The sequence below is a fragment of the Thermobia domestica genome, chromosome 2 (genome assembly GCF_964235325.1).
Source record: "Thermobia domestica chromosome 2, izTheDome1.hap1.1, whole genome shotgun sequence".
Classification (NCBI taxonomy): domain Eukaryota; kingdom Metazoa; phylum Arthropoda; class Insecta; order Zygentoma; family Lepismatidae; genus Thermobia; species Thermobia domestica.
In genome coordinates, this window is record NC_137455.1 from 124,069,496 (window position 1) to 124,088,299 (window position 18,804).

Below are 18,804 nucleotides of genomic sequence, written 5' to 3' on the forward strand. Positions count from 1 at the left end.
AAAAATTATTCTACAATTCTGTACAGAACCTTATTTCCAATGCAAGTACTCAAATATATCTCCTGAAAAGTTCAAAAATTGACATTTTCTCTCAATTGACTGCTATGCATGGTAGCTTTTTGTATGTGGGACGGTATATTTCAGTGTTTTTTTTTCTTTCTTTCTTATTCAGTAGCTCATCATTCTACCAAGATTTATTTGTTTGTACAATGTAATACTGCAAGCAGTGGCGGCGATTGGACGTTAAAAGTGGAGGGGGGGGGGTGCAAGGCATGATCTGAATATTCGTATATCAATCTTAGTTTCCCTGGTTGTTTCTAACACTTTCTTTGACGAAAGGTATAACTAATACGATACTATCTTTTCAGTTAAAATACCGTATATCATGTTTCATATTTTATTAAGTAAATTGACAAGAGCAACGGAAGTAGGTATACTAGCTCTTTGTACTCTTAAACAACAAAGGTGTAAGAAAAGATTTGATTCCTTGCTCATGAACATGTTAAAATTCTGACTAAAAATTTGTGGGATCAGATTATTTAATAACACATTTACATAATATTAATCATAGTAATGAATAATGAGCTTTGTTTTGAAAAGTTATATTGAAACTGGGGATTAATGAAAAACTTGTATTTTCATTCAACAGATTTATTAAATGTGTGTTATTACTCTTAGAAAATGAAAGACAGTAAATACTACAAGCATTTGCTACGAAATTTACAAAAATATTTACTCTTGCATTTTCCCGAAACATGTTCGTTGCCATTAGGTGCAGTTTTCACTTTCTTGGAATACATCAGAACAAATACTTAGAATCACTCCACACTCCAGTTATACAAAATAATCCTAAAACCTAGAATTATGTTGGATTCACTAAATTTAATTCTATACAGGTTTATTATAAAGGATTGGAGCGATTTCATAAATTCACTGTAGCTCTAGTAATTGAGATATTATAAAAAATAAAAATAATAAACATAACGTAGAAAAACTCCAAAAAGTTTTGTTCGTTGCAGGCATTCTTCAGATTTCTCCCACGAGAGCGCAGCAGTAAGCAGTGAGGCAAAATGGCGACAGGCGCCGAGAAAGCACTTTATGTTGTAGCCTCCACGCTCTCCTGATCTAACCCCATGCGTAGACCTTTGTTTTTCTTATGGGGTTATGTGAAAGATTCAGTGTTCACACCTCTTCTACCAGTAAACCTGCCAGAACTGCGAGCCCGCATCAACAATACTTTTGAACTCATTGACAGGGACATGCTGCGCCGAGTGAGGGAAGAATTTGATTTTCGGCTTGATGTCTGTCGAATCACTAAGGGGGCACATATCGAACATTTGTAATTGTTAACAAAAACATTTTGAGATTTTCTATATGTGTGAAAAAAATTATCGCTATATATATATATTACAGTTATTATGGAGCTGTGAAATCGCTCCAAGCATTTAATATAACCCAGTACATTCGTACACACTTAAACACACCACTTCACTCCTATATTACACTGCAAACCAACAGAAAAGGTAGCAGTTATGTCTTATTACTCTCTTTTTAATCAATATTCCTTTCTATTAGAAAGAAGAAAAGTCATTTTAGGAACTGTCAGTTTTTCTGTACTTAAAAAATAACTTGCGAAAGACTTTTTTTTTTTTTTTTTGGCGAAATGTTCTCTCAGTTAGTTTCAAAGTGGCTGACTAACATATTGAGCTCTTGTAAAGAAGAAATGAAAGTACACTTGAATTATTGCGCTCCAATAGGTTAATTTTTGGGCATTTTCCGCGGCAATTAAAGCGCAATTCCTGTATCTTTCTTAAATCTACGGGAAGACAAATAACCAATATGTGCTCACGCAACAGTAAATATTATATGGCCGCATTTTTTCTATGAACCAGTAATACATACAAAAAACTTAACTTTCCAAATGAAACTGGGTTACTTCAAAAAATGGGGGGGGGGGCAACTGCTCCCCTTTGCCACCCTAATCGCCGCCCATGGTTGCAAGTGCAGTATTAACATTCAGACAACTAGTGTTTCTGTTGCATTTACTAACTTGATTTCTTATAGTGAATTCTTGTAATGTTAACTTATTACGTACAGCATTTGCACGGGATTAACTGTTCAGCTAGAAGGTTCATTGTTTACAATATGTTTAAATTTCCCAACGGTGCAAAGACATTTCTGTTTTGCTTCGGTGGTCCATTAATGGTTTAATATTTTTCATAAATAGCAGTTTAAACGTTGCAGTTATTAGTTCTAATGTTAATGAAAGCTGTACGTATTGCTGGATTGTTACGTTTCTACAGGTTATTACGTTTGGTAATTTGCAACACAATCTTCCTTTCAGAGTAATCGCCTTCCAAGATGGAATCTCTACATTACATTGAAAGTACTAAAGGGAAATCCGTGCTTTTATACGAAGGACGGAAGTATAATCTGAACAGAGAAAGGAAAGATGGTTCGAAGTATTGGGTTTGTGTGAACAAGTACAAAAAGGGAATTACTTGCAGAGGTAGTGTTACAGTCGGTGACGGTGATGTTATTTTGTCAACTAAAGCACATGTGTGTGTTGCTGACGTAGCTAAGATAGAAATTGAAAAATGGAAGTCAAAATGTAAGAAGCGAGCAAGGGAAGAATTAACATCTCCATCGAAAATATTTGAAGAAGAGTTCAAGGCAGCGAAGGCTAGGGGACTTGATTATTTGTGTAAGATGCCGTCTTATTCAGCGTATAAATCAAGTATGTACAGGATACGAAGAAAAGCACTGGGAGTTTCGGCCACAGTAAATTCGGTAAATGTCTTTAGAATTTCTTGGTTGCATTCTGAAAGATGCTGGCAGAGAAAATTTTATACTGACGTGTATCTTCGTTAATCCACTCGAAAAAAATCTTCTATTTGTCAGGAAGGTGCGAAGTAAAATGGTAATTTGTAGGAGTACATTGCTGAGCTAAGAGCTAGGAGTACATTGCTGAGCCATTTCCACTTCTTGTGGTGGAATCGTGTTTATCTTCTATTTCTGGCACAAACGCCAAAAGGGGGCGTTTTGGCACTTTTTTCCCCCCGAAGTCTATAATCTGTCATTTAAAAAACTTAACACTGGTATTATTTATCTAAAGCTTTATTAAAAATTGTTCCAAACAGACATTTTAACTACAGTTTATAAGCGAAATCTTTCAAGTCCCACGCATATGTCAGCTAGGGTAAAGGAGACGGTGATGATGAGAAATAAATTAAGAAAGTGAGAGGAAACGGGAGAGCCCCGAGAAAACCCACGCACACGGTGTTTGTCCACCGCAAAGCTAACTTGGCGCGAGGTTTGATCGAACCAAGGACCCCATACACATATATGAACGCTCTATCACTGAGCCACTGCGACCTCAAACTACAGTTTAAATTGTTCTCTTTTAACTTCCTAACAATTTACAAAATTACTTGCTGGTAGGTGTTCAAAATATTCGCCATTATGCAAGTATTTTCTCTTTTATCTTGTCCTTAGGATTCTGTTTGTATTATTATTATTATTATTATTATTATTATTAATATAAATCTTTAAAAATGTAAAGCTATAAAAAAAAATCTCTACTTTCTCATTTACGTTCGCTATCCTTATATAGGCCTACAGTTGCTGTCCGATGCCGACACACTGTGGGTGGTGGAGGATGTGGCCAAACTCAGTATGGGGGCTTATTTATGGCTAGTCGAAGGAAAGTCAGTGAGGGTGATAGTTCTGTTAAGGCCAAATTTTCCTTTTTGTTATTTCTTGAGTTTTTTTTTCTCCTCGCAAAGTACAATATTCCTAGTAGGCTATGTACGAAAAAAAAACAACTCAAGTTTATGTGCGCCGTATGTTCACAAAACGTTAGTTCCCTTGTAAACTGGACTTTGTAATTATAGATACATAATATGAATAGCTTTTGTGTTGTCTCAGTGTAATTCTGAACCGCCTTTCATTATTCCGTGTATTATTCTTGCTGCAAGTAGCCGTCACTAACATACGAGCACTGTTGCCAACTCGCCAGCGTGAAATGTCGCTAGTTTAGTACTCTAAAGTCGCTAGAGGTCGCTAAAAGCCTCCTGCCAAGTCGCTAGAAAAGTCGCTATACAATTTTACAAAGGAATTAAAATAATTTAAATATTTTTCATATGCAATGGAAGACTCGAGTATTTTTTTCTTTTAAAAAAATGGCCATCTTGACAAAAATACTGCACTATGCGCTTTGAAGAATACAAAATCAATAAATATAGCATTGAAAGTTTGCAAATACTTGAAATTTTGGATCACTTTTCCCCATTCCCTCTTATTGAGTACGATTATCTTTTTTTGGGGGGAGGGAGGTTGGGGAATTCATGTTGCTTTCGTATTGGAACACTTCACCGAACTCACCCCACGAAATTTCTGTATAATTTATATTAAGAACAACCTCAGTTCAATTAATATATAAATCACACGCACTACACTGAACCAGAAAAGCACAATGTTCTCCAGCGTCACTGTCACTGTACGCACTGTGCAATGCAAGAGGTTACCAGCTATTACGCAACTAGTTAGATACGGGAAATTCCCGGATTTCCGAACCTCAGTGAAGGACATAATCCTCATATCAGCGATGAATCCAACGAAGTAGGTCGCTCATAGCAGTAGTGCAACCGAGTGTGTAAAAGTAATTATTAGTATCACGAACTGCAACATTTTGGAAATAAAATCTTTCAGTTTTACGTCCCACGTTTATGCTGGTTAGGCTAAAGGAGACGGTGATTATGAGAAATGAATGAAACGGTGGAATGAAGAAAGTGGGAGGAAACGGGAGAACCCCGAGAAAACCCACGAGCACGGTGTTTGTCCACCACAAAGTCCACATGGCGCGAGCTGGGATCGAATCAGGGACCCCAAGCACCGGAGGTGAACGCTCTACCACTGAGCCACCGCGCCCCCCAATGCAACATTTTGGATACTTTAATATAAATAGAACAAAATATTTGAATTCCTAAATGTCGCTAGATTTGTCGCTAGGCGCTAAATAAAAAATTTTGTCGTTAGGCACTTCCAAAAGTCGTTAGTTCTAGCGACAAAGTCGCTAAATTGGCAACACTGCATACGAGTCATCCATTCCAATTGGGTTGGCCGGTGGGCCTGGTATGTTATAAAAGCAGTAGTAGTTTAACGTTTGACCACTAGCGTCGCTAGCTGTCAAGGCACCACAGTGTATGAAAACAACATTGGCATCGGTAGACGTCCGTACTATCAGCAGGTCAATTTGTTGAATCATTGTTTATATAATCTGTGTTGTGTAGATCGAAATTTGTTTATTTGGAACGTAAATAAAGTAACGTGTGCATACTTAATGTATAAAAAATTATACATATATGTAAGATCTTTACTATGGACGAGATACAATGTAAGGAAGGAAGGAAAAGGTAATTAGTGCAGTTACGTGAAGAATCAGTGCTGCCAAAGTTTTCATTGTGCCTTTTTTTCTTTTTCGGCGCTATCCCAGTATACGGAGGCATACATTCGTAAAATAGAGTTCACTTGAGCAGACGGCTGTACCAAGTAGAACATTTATAAGTAAAATAGGATGTGAGACATTTTTCGTGAAGAAATGAGAGTATGAATATATGTAATTACTGTCAGTACACAGCATATTGAAATGAATTTTGAGTGATAGTGAAAGTATTGTATATGTAAGTGTGCCTTTCCACTATCCTTGTTTATACGTATGCACCTGCTCCCTACGGACGCATTCCCTCTTTACCGCTCGAGCCAGCCTGCTGCGCTCCTGCCCTGACTCGGTTAGATAGGATTCGTGCCTATTAGAGGCACCTAGCATAAGTTGGTTCGTGTTTTATATACTGCAGTTTTTGTGTCATATGTCCACACTGTATTTATACTGAGCACTCCTGGTAGGCAATCGATAAGCCTTGACAGCAGTGAACACGGGATCTTTGGCGCGATGTCGGAAGTGTTAATGATGTCAACAGCACGGTCTCTCTTACTCGGGAAAACGCATGCTGCAATGTTTTCTTTTACACTTGTAAGTGAAGAAAACGTGAAATACACCTTGTCGAAGTACATCGCATCACACGTTATTCCGAACACACATACATACATGGAGATGCCTGTTCATAACACTTCCGACGTCCTTCCGAGCATTGGATGTCCATTGTTTTCAAGGCTTACCTCCTGTCTACTTTGGACCCTTCTTGAAATCAGATTATGCTTGGAAACTCGATTGAGAGCATATCTGAGAATTACACGCTTTAGGGAATACCCTCTACACCTATTGACAATTGATGAAATATGCACATTTGGATTGTATATGCGTTGCTTCCTTTAAGCTGATAAGAACTACCATCCACAGTTTCTGGAATTCAAGATAGGGCCTATTGAAATTTAGATTTTTCAAGATTTTGGACAGCCCTAGCCAGGGGCGGATCCAGGGGGGGGCGATCGCCCCCCCCAGAAGAGTAAAATTTTCTTATTTTATATATATAAATAAAACCCATTCCAAAGTTTGGAGCCCTTAAAAGTAACAGTATGACAACCCCCTCCCCAGAAGTCGGTCCTGGATCCGCCCCTGGCCCTAGCTCTGAAAATATGCACTTTTCGTCATAGGTCCATATGAACTTTTCCTCTTATTTTGATTTGAGGAATCACCTCTTACAGTTTGTCGGTTAAGTTCATTAACACTCTGTGTATAGGCCTATATATAATATACAAGTTATTTCAATATTATTACTATATACTGTACTTTCTATAAAAAACAGTTCTTTTTAAAAATATATATATATATATAAAAATATTCTCAGAACTGTGCTACTGGTTTCTAACAAGAATTCATCTTAATATTTGCAAAGTCCGTTATTCAACTTTCTTTTGGCAGGTTGTGGGCTCATTAAAAATTGAGTTGATTTGAGTTTAACGTCCCTTTCAGCAGCGAGTCTATATGAGACAGGACCTACTGATTAACGCGGAATCTGAATCACGTGAGCTCCTGCTGGGAATCGAACCCGGGTCTCCCACGCCAAAGGCGCGTACGCTAACCGCTTAACCACGAAGAAGCTCAGCCCATTAAAAAAATAATTAAATAAAGTACACTTGGATCCAGTTTACTATCGAAGAAATTGGTTAAATTTGTCCAAAGCTCAATTAGACGTAGTGCAGATACAAAGTACTTGACGTGCGAATGAACGACGTTCTACTATATTTTGTAGAATTATAACTTCGCTTTACTCACAAGTGTATATGGATACAGTGGTACTATAATCTTATACTTACGTACTACTGTTACGTGAACTTGTTTTTAATAATTTGTATGGCTGTATGGTTGTAAGTTATAGGGTAAACAAAAGTATTGATGCAAGTTATACATTTAAACATACGTTTTTGGAGTTGTTCAGATTATTTATTGCAGCACACGCGCCATCCCTCTTCCACAAATTTAATGACAAGTAAAAAATTTTCCTTCCAAGTAGTGTCCTGTAAGGTTAAAAAGACGTTTACACTTCATCTCTTGAAAGTAATTACAGTGTAGAAGCAAGTTCTCAATTCACTGTCTATCCGTTCTGAATGTTTAAACTCATCGCCGCCATTATTTGTGGAAGTAACTTTAGAATACCTACACCGTCAAGAATCTCTTGAACGTATATATATAATATGTTCGTTACATGTACTTGTCATGTAAAAGATTTTCAAAGTAAATATTTTACACATTTTTAAAGTATTATAGACTCACTACCTACCATCTATAATGAAAAGCCGGAAATAAACAGAAAGGAACAGGGAAATGCAGAAATTTTCATTAAGGTATTGTTTAAAAAGAAAAAAAAAATCTGTATGAGTTACATAGCTTATTTGATCCCACAGATTCTGTAGTTAGGGAACCCCTCTATGAAATAATCGAAGTCTCTCAGGAGACTGTATAACTTAATAAGTAAAACTTCACCTGAAGAATATTTTCAAAATGTTACTAAAATCAAGTAGAAATGAAGTTCGTGCCGTTCTTCAAAGTCAGCATATGTTTAAACAAAATCACCTTCTATTGAACTTTTCAACACACTCTCTTGAGACAACTTCGTGGCTATATGGTTAGCAGATACGCTTTCGGAGCTGGAGATCAGATTCAATTCCCGGTGGTTCGGGTTCCACGTTAAGCTATAGGACCATGTCTCATATAGCCTCAGAGCTGAACGGGATGCTGAACTCCAAATCAATGGATCAACAACCTCGAAGTCAATCACCACCACAATAATACTAAATATCGCTCACGCTTGACTCCTGTACTTGTACCCATACAAGGGACAAAATTTTCATATTTTTGAGAGTTGATTAAAAAAAAAAAGGGTGATACGAATGACACCAAATTACTACGACAGTTAAGTAAAAATTGTAATTTGACATGCTTAAAATACGACGTCTTTGTAAATGTGTGCATAACTAGCGGTTAATTATGAAGAAAAATATTAAAGAACTACAGAGATTGCTGGTACATCACTACATGCGGACTAAGGGCATTGTGAATTTATGTGGACACGACAGATGTTCCATATAACAGCTTTCGTCCCAACTCAGACACATCTTGTCTTCAGCATGGTGCAGTGGTTTTTGTTATCTGTACTCGTACGCCATCTGTACTTTCAGGATAAGAAAATGAACTTAAGTGGAGTTCCGTAAACTGAAGTTCGTATGTGTTAAATCAGGTGATCTTGGTGACCGGAGATCATTTCACTATATTAATAAAAACAACCACTTATATTACTCCATGGTTATTAAGATACACCAGCGCGTACCTATTCACACACTCGAGTGCCGTGAACTAACTAACGTGATAGACGATAATCAACTTAAAGATATGTTTCGTTCAGCACAAAATCTTTATGAATCTACCTACTTTCCGTATCGTTGGCATTTCTTATTTCTGTAAATGGGAACGCTGTTGAGAGAGAATATTTTACTATCTTGCATATTAATTGAACATTTATGTTGGTCAAGGCTGGATTAACCCATCTGGAGGCGCGGGACTAGAAAAAAATATGTGGCCCCTGCTGACTTAAACTAATACATTTCTGTGAAAGTACAATAGGAAAGTTAAGGGAATATGTTTTATATTTTTGGTCATATTTTATTTTATGATGATTATTGTATCTTCATGATTCTATTTAGATAGCCAGTAGAGATTTGATCAGAGTGGAGGCCCGGGACTATAGCTCTCTAAGCCCTTCCCTTAATCCGTCCTGATGTTGGTGATAATCAAGGATTTTTTTTTTTTTTTTAAACCAATAACTAACTGGTTCATACTAGGTTTGCTATCTTAAATAACTTAAACTAGAAATACAATTCACTGAACAAGCAACATTTATTTTAAAACAGGGTGGTAAAAAATCATGATTTTTTTTTAAAAAAAATATTTTTGTTGATTTTTTTATTTAAATCTGTGTCCTCGTATAATTCAAGTTGCGAACTGAAGAAGAATCATTAGGAATTAGTATTAAATGCTAACTATGCCATTTAAGTGAAAGTATTGGCATTGAATTTTGAATTAATCCCCAATAGTTAATGTATTTCAATCCCAAACAACGTTTCTTAACCCTTTTGAATTATGGCTTTTCAAAGGTAAATTATACTTTCAGTCAAGCAGCGACAGCATCATCCCTATTTATCCTAGGATCATAGTTCGTACCTCATTCTCTTCAGAATAGAACAGTCTTTGAAACAGTAACTTTCCCATTTCCCTTTGGGTTCCTGAAGCGGGAAATAGGGATTTTTTCTGAATATTTTTTTCAAATTTTGATTCCCTCTGGACTCCCCTGTGTTAACGCACAGATCTCAAAATCAACTGGGAAATACTAAGGGGTGCACTAAATTTCAAGCTTCTATCTGGAATAGTAAGGGCGGGAATATATTTAACAATGAGCTAAAAGCATCCCCACAATGCCCCAGATGACCCGGATGTAATATAAACATCTCTTAAGACATCCCTATTTATCCTAGAATCATAATTTGTACATCATTCTCTTCAGAATAAAACCGGTTTTCAAACGGTACCATTCAAATGTCCCCATTGTGTATTTGAGGCGGAAAAATCACGTAAAAGGGATTTTTTGTTAGAAAATATCTCTCTTTTTTACTTTTTTGACCCTCTGGACCCCCTCCCTGTTTTAAGGCAGAGACCTTAAACAAATCGTAAAAATACTAAAGGTGCACTAAATGTTTGTGCAAATTTTTAATCTTTAGGTGCAAAAGTAAGCTCGCGAAAAATAATAATATACCCCAGATTTCCGAAAAAAAAAGTTTCAAGTAAAAATTCCTTGAGACATCCCTATTTATCCTAGAATCATGGTTCGTACACCATTCTCTTCAGAATGGAGCAGCCTTTCAAACGGTACGATTCATACGTCTCCATCATGTATCTGACGCGGGAAAATCGGGAAAAAGGTATTTTTTTGTTAAAAATTCTTTAAAAAAAAAAAAAAAACATTTTGCCCCTCTGGATCTCCAACCTTGTTTTCATGCAGAGACCTGAAAAATACTAAGAGGTGCACTGAATGTGTGTGAAAATTCCAATCTTCTGAATGCAAAATGTAAGCCCGCCAAATATGATAAAAATATGCATAACAAAAAATACTTTTTTAATTATGACTAAAGACCGGATGTTAGGCAAAATGCCTATTCTTTCATATTAAAGATATGATCAAAAGTAACATTTTAAAGTTTATATGGGAGGTTATAGTTTCGATTCAAGCCAATTTTATTTTGCCTATTTTGCCTATTTCGACCTTTACTGCCTAAATAATTCCTTTAGTGCCTAATGTTGCCTATTTTATGCATTTTCTTCAAAATAAACCTTCATTAGGAAAATATATAATTTTATATAACATAAATAATATACACAATATATACGGATATTAGGTGCTTGTAAACACCAGCACGTGGTACGTTACAATATATATATATATATATATATATATATATATATATATATATAGGATGAACTCTTCAAAGATGTGCACATATTTTCGGAGGTGGTTAATGATATTGTCGAATTCCGTGTCGTGTACGAGTGACAGTAGTACCAACTTGGAATCGAAAATCGAATCCTGACAACTGGAACGAAACCGAAAGATGTGCACATACTTCGAGAGGTGACTCTTGAAATAAAAAGAACACAAAAAGTGCTCTTGAATGTCACGAATCACCTCCCGAAGTATGTGCACACTGTTATGTCTCGTTCCAATGGTCAGGATCCGATTTTCGATTCGAAGTTGACCCCCCTGTCACTCGTACACGACGCGGAATTCCACAAAATGCAAGAGGACTTTTTGTCTTCTTTTGATGTCACGAATCACCTCCCGAAGTATGTGTACATCTTTCAGGTTCAGCCAGTATATATGGAATGCATAACAAGCTTCGTTTTCATATATACAATAAACGATGTTAACAAAGAAGTATGTTTGTATATTCTTTGAACATTATCTATGACTTGGATTTTTTTAAAAATGGTATTGAGTATTTATCTTCATTATTTCTAGATACATTTTAGTGCCTATTTTACTGCCTATTTTTTAAGTTTTTAGTGCCTGTTTGCCTGCCTATTTTCCAGGTTTTTAGTGCCTAAACATCCGGTCTCTAATTATGACGTAATCACAACCTATGTCTCGACGCAAAAAGGTGTGAAAGCATATGTACCGTGGTCTACAATGCCTTCAATCTTGAAAAACAAAAGACCCGAAGTAAAAAGCTTTATTAGTACTTTTTTAATCGAATAATAAAGATTCTATCCTATTACCTAAAAAGTAGGTGATCTAATTTAAAATGGTGAAGCATTAAGGAAAACTACAGCAATGTTTATCAACATGACACTTTTTTTCCACAAAAATTATTGATATTTGGCACGGACATATTTTTTACAAAAATCGGAACTAGCTTGCGGCACGAAATACATAAATTTCGCCTAAAGTTATAAAATCTAAAAAAGTTTCGAGAGGAGATAGGACCCTCTAAATACGCTCCTATTATCTGGGAACAAGAAAACAGACGCACACACAAAAAAATTTTCGTCTTAAATATCGATGATTTCCCTGGTAGAATAGTTAACGATTTAAAAACCCAATGTTACGAAGAGAAGAAAGCAGGATTGTTCCGTTACCCGTTCAAAACGGGATTTTCCCTAATCATCCTCAGCATGACACTTGTTTTCATACTATGCTGTACATATATTTGAGTCTCATTGTATTATGATTATTATCTTCCATAATCGAAATGACAACAGAAACGGTATTTTACTTATTTTCACTTTAAATTAATTTATTTTGGAGTTTGATTTAAATCAACGATTTTCATTTAAAAAATCAAGTGATTTAAATCAATCCACTCTGTTTTAAAATAAGAAAAGTATAACAGTTTCGACAACTAACTGAATATATTGGCTTCATCAGACACTGTAACTTAATGAAGCTAATATGATCAGTCAGTTGGCGAAACTGTTATACATTTACTTTTAAATAAACGTTGCTTTATGTAGAGAATTGTACTTTTAAACCATGAATAACTATTGATTAAGGACTAATGAATACACATAGCAGGAGTACGTCTCGTAGTAATATTCAAACTTAAAAAAAAAATGTAGTGCATTGGCATTTCAATTGTGACTTACCATATAGCAACCGATGTAATTTGACACTAGTTTTTAATTGGCTCGTGCGACCAAATTTACTGTTCCAAGTCATTTCTAAGCAAAATTTCAAATGACTGTACATTTTGTGTCGCTATTATTCCAGTCTCCTATGTCTTTTCCCCAGCTTTTGACGTTTGTCAGATCTCGCTTGAAGTGAACTCGAATTTCTGAAAGAAAAGTCATTATACTATGCATATTATAATAAGCATGCGACAGTTAAAATCACATAAACGTATATGACGGGGAGACATTACCCTCTTGTCATGGAATATGGATACGCCCTCGAAGCGTACTGAGTGATATTTGGTTACGGTCGAAATTTTCTACAGCACTGTTGTTTGAATGTAAGGTAAGACAGAGTCGGATGTGTACTGAAGCATGAGCGCCCGAAGAAAATTTTCTAGGGATGTCATTTTCCTGGTTGCTATATTACGTTTGGTAGTTTTTATTTATTTATTTATTTGTATTAAGAAAATCTTAAAAAATTTAATACACTTTCGCGTGCCAGCCCCCCTTGGGGTGCCCAAGTGATCATGTTGCGTGAAATTGCGTGTGATAAAATTGTTGAACGAATATTGGTGGTTTCTTCGAAATTATTTTACTGATTAGAAATCGAATCCAATATATCTCTCTAGCTTCTATGTACTTCTAAACAAAGGGAGGAGCTCCATTCTGTAGATAAAATGTACTCTGCTGTTTGTGGAGGTTACAAAACCAAGAAAGACTCGTGTCTGTGGAATAGAATTTATACCATAAATTCGTTACATACCGTAACTATAATTAAATTATTACTGTTTCAGAACTATACGACGCCATCAATTCCGATAAACTAGTATGGAGTGATGCCATCACCAGCAATCGGACTTCCATATGCCATGACATCGAAATTAAACGAGACGTTGAATATATTCCTTAGAAATCGTCTACGCTCTACTTGTATGTAAGTGAAACGATACAGTAACTCTCTGCTGTGGATCTGTGACAAATAAGATATCGACCAACCATATCCCACTAACGTTCTAAGGGTGATACGTTGAGCAATCGTGAAAGTGAGGGAAGAAGCGATATCCATCCTCGAGGAAGTCTTGTACATTTCGGGAAACATGTGACCTAATATTATACTGCTTAAATATGGTATTCAGAATGGTCTTGAAGGAAAGGTATGACAACCTATATAACATTCGGATGCAGCCGTGATTGATGGGGTTGTCCACAATGATGCTTCGTATCGGAGATTGCATGTTATATCCAGTGGCGTTCGGGCGCTATGACGCTCGGTATTGTACAGTGGAAGATTGCGCTTAGCGTATAATATGTATGATAGACTACCATTTCTGTAGGACAGGTTAAAGCGGGACTTCTCCGAAAGCGCGACCATGTGCCATTCAGCAAGCCAGCGAGAGGATTCACCTGATGCGTCTGTGAGTTTGGATCAATGCAAGCTGACCCAAATTATACGAGCGTAATTCGTCTTGAGTAATGAGGACAAGATGTCATACTATCCAGTGCCCACTACGCGGTCTACTTCCCGATTTTCGCTGGATGTTGTTCTCTTGTCTATTGCTTCCACACACGCATCACGGGATGCCCTGTAGGCGCACCAGCGTTTTCTTTACATTTATGCGATGCTTGTAATAGAAAATTACAATTGAAAAAATGAAATCTTTCAATTGTACTTGCCACGATTATGTCATGCAGGGTAAGAGAGACTGTAATGATGAGAATGAAAATGGTGGAATAAAGAAAGTAAAAGAAAATGGGAAAACCTCGAAAAAGCCTTCGCACATGGTGTTTGTCAAAATTACAATTGAATTTCGATTTCTCACTACTCGTACGCGCAAAACAATTGTTACACCTCACATCTTATTTCTGCCTCTGAGAAGGATATTTCTGTTCGGCTGAAAAAGATCAAGCAGCTTAAGCATATTCATTGTTCTGGATTAAGGGGAAGACCCCTTTCAAACAATTTTACTATTTTTTAAATAAAGTTTGCTTCAAATTGTGTGCTTGAACTAAAACACTTGAGAGTTTGTTCCTCCCTTGTACATATGCACCTTGTGAAGCATTAATGAAATTCTACAAAGAATTTTCATATTTTTCATAATACAGCAAACATTTAATCAATAATGGTTTTAACACCTTTTTAATTGTTATAAGCTAGAGTATAGGAGTTTGTAATATATATGTTGAATTTAAAAAACTGCATTATAGACTCGTTACTTAGTTAAATAAAGTGTCTTGAAACAAATAAAAGTGAAAGTATGTTGAAAAATTCAACCAGTGTTCTTTTGATGCATTTTGTCTTCAATAATATAACTAATTCGTTATTTTCTTTTATTTCAGCTGCAACAGTCTGCTCCTTCAACGAGTGTTCTTCCTCTCCCCTCAACTAGTGGAGCAATATTACCACAACAGCAGCAACAACAGACGCCCCCGCCACCTCTGGTTCAGTTCCAGCAGGCAGCTCCGGAGCCAATAACTATTAAGAAAGAGGTAGTGTCAGTAGTTTCAGAGGCCTCTAATCAATCTCCTGCTGCATCATCTAATGCCAATCCACCGTCCCCTGCACCAAGTCCTTCCGTCGATCCCATGCACGACAACTACAATCCTAACACTACGACGGGGATGCCGTCGTCAGGTGCCGACTACTATTGGACCCGAAAGACTGAGATGGAGGAAATGGAGCATACGGCCAGGATGGAGTTACTGAAGAAGGAAATGAGAATGAGGGACTTGGACATTGAGAGGAAAGAAATAGAACTGGAAATTAAATACACTGAACTGCTGCTACTTCAGAAAAAGTTGAAAGAATAACTGCATTATGTTGTTGATTATTTTCAACGTGACTGCTCATTTTACCTCATTCATACATTTCTGCGTTGTTGCAAGAAAGAATGTATGTAAACAGACGATATACATCATTATTCATTGTTAAAGAACCCCGCACAAGTCTCTATGAAAAATGGCTTTTGATCAAGTTGTTTCAAAGTAAAATATTGAGCAACTTGTTTTGTGCTGATTTATAGTCTACATGGGCATGAAGCTTCAATTTGTTTTTCTTCTGCAAGCCCTTACATTGTTTTATGGATATAAAAAATCTAATTAAAGGCATTCAGTTTTGTGTTTAGTTGGGACAAACAGACCAAGTTACCATCACATCTTTTCGTCGGAACTTTTCCAATACTGCTTATTTTATAATTTATTTCGTGATTTTGTAATGCCTATTGGAAAGAGAGATTGGGAGAGAGAAAGAAAGAAAGGAAAACAGTGTCCTGCATTGGAATAGTTCTAACAAATATAAGATTAAAAGTTGTGTAGAAACAGGAACGTTTTCGTTCTAATTAATAACACAATGAATATATTTGATTGTACATGTCCGCAAGACATTGGAGAGTTCCGGAGCAGATAAAAAAGTTGATTTTGAATCTTTATCCACATGGAGATTTTTAATTAGCAAGCTGGAAGGTAATACCATTTTTAACGCAATTTGGCAGAAAGCCGTTTGTCGTAAGATTTGTGTGGGGTTCTTTAAAATGTTCAGAGTGAAAAGTTTCTTGAGGGAGAAATTGCTTTTGTGTAGGAATGGAGAGAAACAAATATTCCTTTTTATACTGTGAAACAACCTGTAAATAATAATATTAATTCCTTTACGCCGGGAGAATGAGCTTTTCATGAAGTGCACTTAATTCTATAAAGTTTGAAATATACTATGTGCAATTTATTAATTTCGCGACTTGCAATTTGTGAGGAGGATGGTGGGTGAGAATTGGAAAGTCCATACCGTGTTACTGTAATGCAGAAATATTAGTAATAATTGGAGTACAAATATTGCAAATTGATCTTGAATAGTTTTAAGTGTTTGTATGTAAGGTTTTAAAATTTATCTAATGCCATGTTATTAAGTTGAAATTTTAAGGAAGAGAAAAAAATCCACAGAGAGAGCTGTTCTGAAAAGATATATATATATTCTTCATAATTAAAATAACTATATTTTGAACAACAATGGAGAAAATAATACTATAATAGAGAATATTATCAATAATGGAGCATGTGCTATCAGAGGCGGACTGGGAGTACAAGGGCCTACCCGGAAAATGATGCTTAAGGGCCTTGATGAATACCGAGTTGGTCAGGAGTCAGACCTTTCCTTTTAGGAATGAACCCTTAGCTGGAGACTTGGATGGCTAAACACCCGCCTCCGTGTATGCATATCTATAGCCAAGTATTATTTCGCTTTCTTTATTTTCTACCGTCTGAAAATCTTTGCAATGAATCGTACATGTCCCTTCAATGCAGCGACTGTTTGTATCTGAATATGATACGATTCCATCTTCAAAATTATGAGGATTTTAATTTTCATGAATGGTACATGCAAATGAGTGAATAAATTATAATAAACTTAATTTTATCGGGTAAAATAATAGTCTATGTTTGTAGATTGTTTACATGATATAATGAAGAACATTGAGTAACTATGCAAGTATGGAGGTGAGCAACAAGAAATAACATTTTGAAAACACAGAAAGTGTAGAGAAACGGTTTTAAAACATTTTTGATAAAGCACGCTGAGTTTGATAAATAATTTCTTGTTGACTTCTTAAACACTAATTAAATTGGAACATTACTACCATATATTAGCATTACAGCCAAAAATATTTTTTTCTACTACCGGCAATTAGGAATCACCCTCTCAAAATCAAGAAAGAAAAAAACGGAACGAATAGCACGAATTTTTTATGTAAAAATTCGCATACCTATTGACTACATAAAGGTGATAACGCATTTGTCAGTCATGTTTTTGATGCGTTTTGCAATTCTTATAAAATAAGTGAGTAATGAAGTTCATTTATCAAACCAACTTTTACAGCAGTATTTTTATAAAGACAAAAGATTTCCCAATCTGATCGGTAATTTCATCATTAGAGTTTTATTTTATTTTATTTTTTTTTTCAGAATTTTCCTTTGAATGGCCATAAGCATAAATGATTCCAGAGTATGTTTTGACAAAGACGAACGTGTACGAATTTTAATTAACTTAAGATAACCGAATGCTCGCTCACACGATACTTGAGTAACTGAGAGAGTTATCAAATATTTGCGTACAGTAAACAGTATTTAGAAGGTGGAAACATGCATGTTATACCTTAGTAGCAACCTGTAGCAACACAAGTAACACTGCCTACACGGATGATTTTCGTTGCACATCTTATAAAACTGGCCATCTGAAAATAAATAAATAAATAAAAAATAAAAAGGAAATGCATTCTTCAGGATCACTTTCGCCCTCCCAGGCACTACACGTCGTAGCACTGTCGCATTCTGCAACATATACGTCGGATTGTATATCAATACAGTCTTCATTATTTGCTTTATCACAGTAGTGAGGCAGTTTTTTTTTCTCTCTTTTTTTTTCTTTCTTTTAAATTTTAGCAAAATTCGACGATTCAGATTTCAAATTTTCATGCTCAACTAAAGATTTTCAGCTATCTCCTACAAAGCACCTTCTGAAACAACATTATTGCAGGGCCCACCCGGAAATTTCTGGGCATCCGGGCGACCCAGTCCGCCTCTGTGTGTTATGTAAGCATTCAAAGAGGAAACGTAAATTTTATTGAATGCATTTTTCACCATAATTTAGTTCTTTTTATTTTCTGTTGGTTTATTAAAAGCATTGTAACGGATAATATGTACTTATTATAACAGAGTATATATGGTAATTTCGATCATTAATTACGAAAAGAACTTATTATTAGTAGTAATAGCAGCAGTAGTAGTAGTAGTAATCATTAAGTAGTAGTGGTCGTCGCAGTTTATAATGTTTTTTTACTTTCAGTACTATTATTGTATCTTCTTATACCGTACAATTTATTATCATAATAGAATAAAAAACCCTATACTGTAACATCAGGGTAAAAGTTTATTATTAATAATACATAATGCAAAACGCTCCATACAGTTTAAATAACTAGCCTTTTACACGTAAAATTGTAGTTTAAACATGGAAAATATTTTGAACAACTTTGAAATGAAAAATGTCCTTAAATAATATCGTTCAGTGCGTTTGTGATATTCCGCTACTATTGTAAAGTGTTCAGAAGGGAAAACTTAAGTTTTGATTAATTGTATTTTTCAGC

The 18,804-nt window shown here is 35.7% G+C and overlaps 1 protein-coding gene across 16 annotated transcripts in view; it reads left to right on the plus strand.

Annotated features, from left to right (window-relative positions):
- The window catches only part of LOC145675292 (zinc finger MYM-type protein 1-like), a 259,607-nt gene extending 241,704 nt beyond the window's left edge, over positions 1 to 17,903 (plus strand). For 12 of the 16 annotated variants that reach the window (XM_081745705.1, XM_081745698.1, XM_081745681.1 and 9 more), the window contains one exon: positions 15,014 to 17,903. In XM_081745705.1, the coding sequence (XP_081601831.1) occupies positions 15,014 to 15,484 (471 nt within the window). In that variant the 3' untranslated portion in view covers positions 15,485 to 17,903. Of the gene's footprint in view, positions 1 to 2,346; positions 2,791 to 5,254; positions 5,415 to 15,013 lie in introns of those variants that run through there. The other 4 variants (XM_081745708.1, XR_014129115.1, XR_014129114.1 and 1 more) reach the window with 4 other exon arrangements.
- The last annotated feature ends 901 nt before the right edge of the window (positions 17,904 to 18,804 follow it).